Raw genomic sequence first — 2,151 nt, 5'->3', positions numbered from 1 at the left:
CTCAATCATAGTGTTACGCTATAACAAGGGTATAGCCAATAGGATATGCCGACATTCTGCCACATCCGAGCCAACCTATCGAAACCCTGGTTCAGGCGTCGCTTGCTATTTACCCATCGCTTCCGCTTCTTAGTCTTAAACTTTAACAAGGGTAGCCAGTCTCTTGTCCTTCTCAACCAGTTCCTCGAGACCAGAAATCGAGAGGCAGAGTTCGTCTTCTTAGAGGAGGAGGAGCAGGATAGCTTCGAGAGTAATACCAGTATACTCTTTTACGCTACAATAGATAAGGCTTTCCATCACTACTAGCCACATTGTCTGTTCCTTCGTAAGAGAGTTCTCTTTCTCGCACATCTTGTACGCCATCTTTGCGAGATGCTTGTTCTCCTTCATTGTCTTTAAAGGCAAAAAGCCGTTAGCTGCATAGTCGTAGGTAGCGGGAATAAGCCAAGAAGGGCCTGGCAATCGCCCTCCATAGTAGGCTTGAGCTTTAGTATCCTACGATAGGACATTCCGGCAAACGGCTCGCTCAATAGGCGAGAAGATCTTATGTAGTAATAGCATTCGGACTTCTTTAATGCAAATCTGGAATTGTGATTAGTTTCTGTGGTCGGCAAATATGGTCGGCAGATATTTACCTTCATTGTCTCGCTGCCAACGATTTTCAAGACCTCTTTTATGCCTTTCTTATTTAGTATATCCAGGTTCTCAAGGATAACAATCTTGTCCCAGAAGTGGTGAATAGAAGAGCGCTATTGATTGTAGGCCGTCGAAAAAGTGGAAGAGGATGCCTGGATAGCAAAGGTACCAATAGACTTAGCCCTCGCTTCCTCTATCTGTAGAGTCGAGAATGGATTGAGAACTGATTCCGAGGGAAGGCAATAGTTGCTAAGGCCGCCAACCCCTTTGTCGCACTCCTCGCTAATAGATAGATGCTCCTATTCCCACTCAATCTGGTCTTCTTTCTAGAATGTCAATCGTTCCTTAGAGTCGATATTGCCGAGTTCGAGAAACCAGTCGGCTTCATCAATCTTTGCCTGCTTATCGGGAGGAAGTGTTGCACTCTTTCCAGTCTGCTTCTTTGTACTAAATCAGAAGTTAGTACTCAAATCTGCCGACCATATCCGCCGACCATATTTGTACTTACGCTTTTTGATTATACTCCTTTGTATGTATCTTTCTCCAGCCCTCGATAAGTTCCTGTTACTTATCTTTAGCGAGGCTTTCGAAACTCGTATACTCCTTGATTTGTACCTTTTTGAATCGCGCGAAGGATTCGTTGCGCGCTTTGCGGTATCGATCCTGTGCCCTCTTTTCTTCGTCCATAGCGGCAGTACGCTCTCGGTCTCGTAAAGTGTTTGGCTTAAGGGAGTACTCCTCGAGTGACTTCGAGGCTGCGCCGAGCTTTGCGCGCTTGTTTGCTAGTGCCTCTAGGGCATTGCTCTTGCGTTTCGGCATGGTGAGGTTTCTAATGTTGGTGTAGTAGTTGAAGAAGAACTCGGTCTGATTACGAAGGTAGGTATCGACGGCGCTAGTGAAGGTACGGAGGTACGGGTGTTGTAGAGGTGTTGTAGTAAGGTAGTGAAGTGAGAGAGAGAAAGTAAATTTACCCCACTAGGGCAATTTAAGGTTTAGGCAGCTGCCGAATCCCGGCATTAGTCACGCCGGGCAACGATACTACCTATCTTTCCGGACTAATAACACTCTACCGCACCACTGTACCGCCGACGTTATTCTAGATAATAAGTATAAGAACTATACGTAAGTCGCCCCCCCCCAGGCGTTATTAATTTCGAATATAAGTTGTTATCCGTTCGTTCGCCACTACTAGGATAACTGCTAGCAGGGGTTATATATATATATATATAGTATATAGATATCTATATTAAAACGATATATATATCAAGTATAGATATCTAGGACCTATATATAAAAACGCGTCTAAATTATATATACGCCCTAGAGAAAACAATAGGTCCTACAGCTATAGAAGAACGTGTTCGGCAGACGTGGTCGGCGTATAAGTCGTATATCCTACTAGCGGCCTTAGGATATATATAGAATCCCTGTATAGATTACTAATTACCTTCCCGCGAGATCCGATATACTCTCGAGATAAGCGCCTTGGCAAACTCCGGGTTTCCTTATACCCCC

At 44.6% G+C, this 2,151-nt stretch overlaps 1 protein-coding gene across 1 annotated transcript; it reads right to left on the bottom strand.

Annotated features, from left to right (window-relative positions):
- Window positions 1–962: 962 nt before the first annotated feature.
- SEPMUDRAFT_121786 (uncharacterized protein) lies at window positions 963–1,455 on the bottom strand (the record flags this gene model as incomplete). The annotated part of the gene is made up of 3 exons (XM_016901730.1): window positions 963–1,083; window positions 1,145–1,197; window positions 1,252–1,455. 3 exons carry the CDS (start codon window positions 1,453–1,455, stop codon window positions 963–965), a joined length of 378 nt encoding a protein of 125 aa, XP_016755995.1.
- Window positions 1,456–2,151: the final 696 nt, after the last annotated feature.

The sequence above is a fragment of the Sphaerulina musiva genome (assembly GCF_000320565.1).
Source record: "Sphaerulina musiva SO2202 unplaced genomic scaffold SEPMUscaffold_62, whole genome shotgun sequence".
Lineage (NCBI taxonomy): Eukaryota > Fungi > Ascomycota > Dothideomycetes > Mycosphaerellales > Mycosphaerellaceae > Sphaerulina > Sphaerulina musiva.
This window is presented reverse-complemented; position numbering and strand designations above follow the sequence as displayed.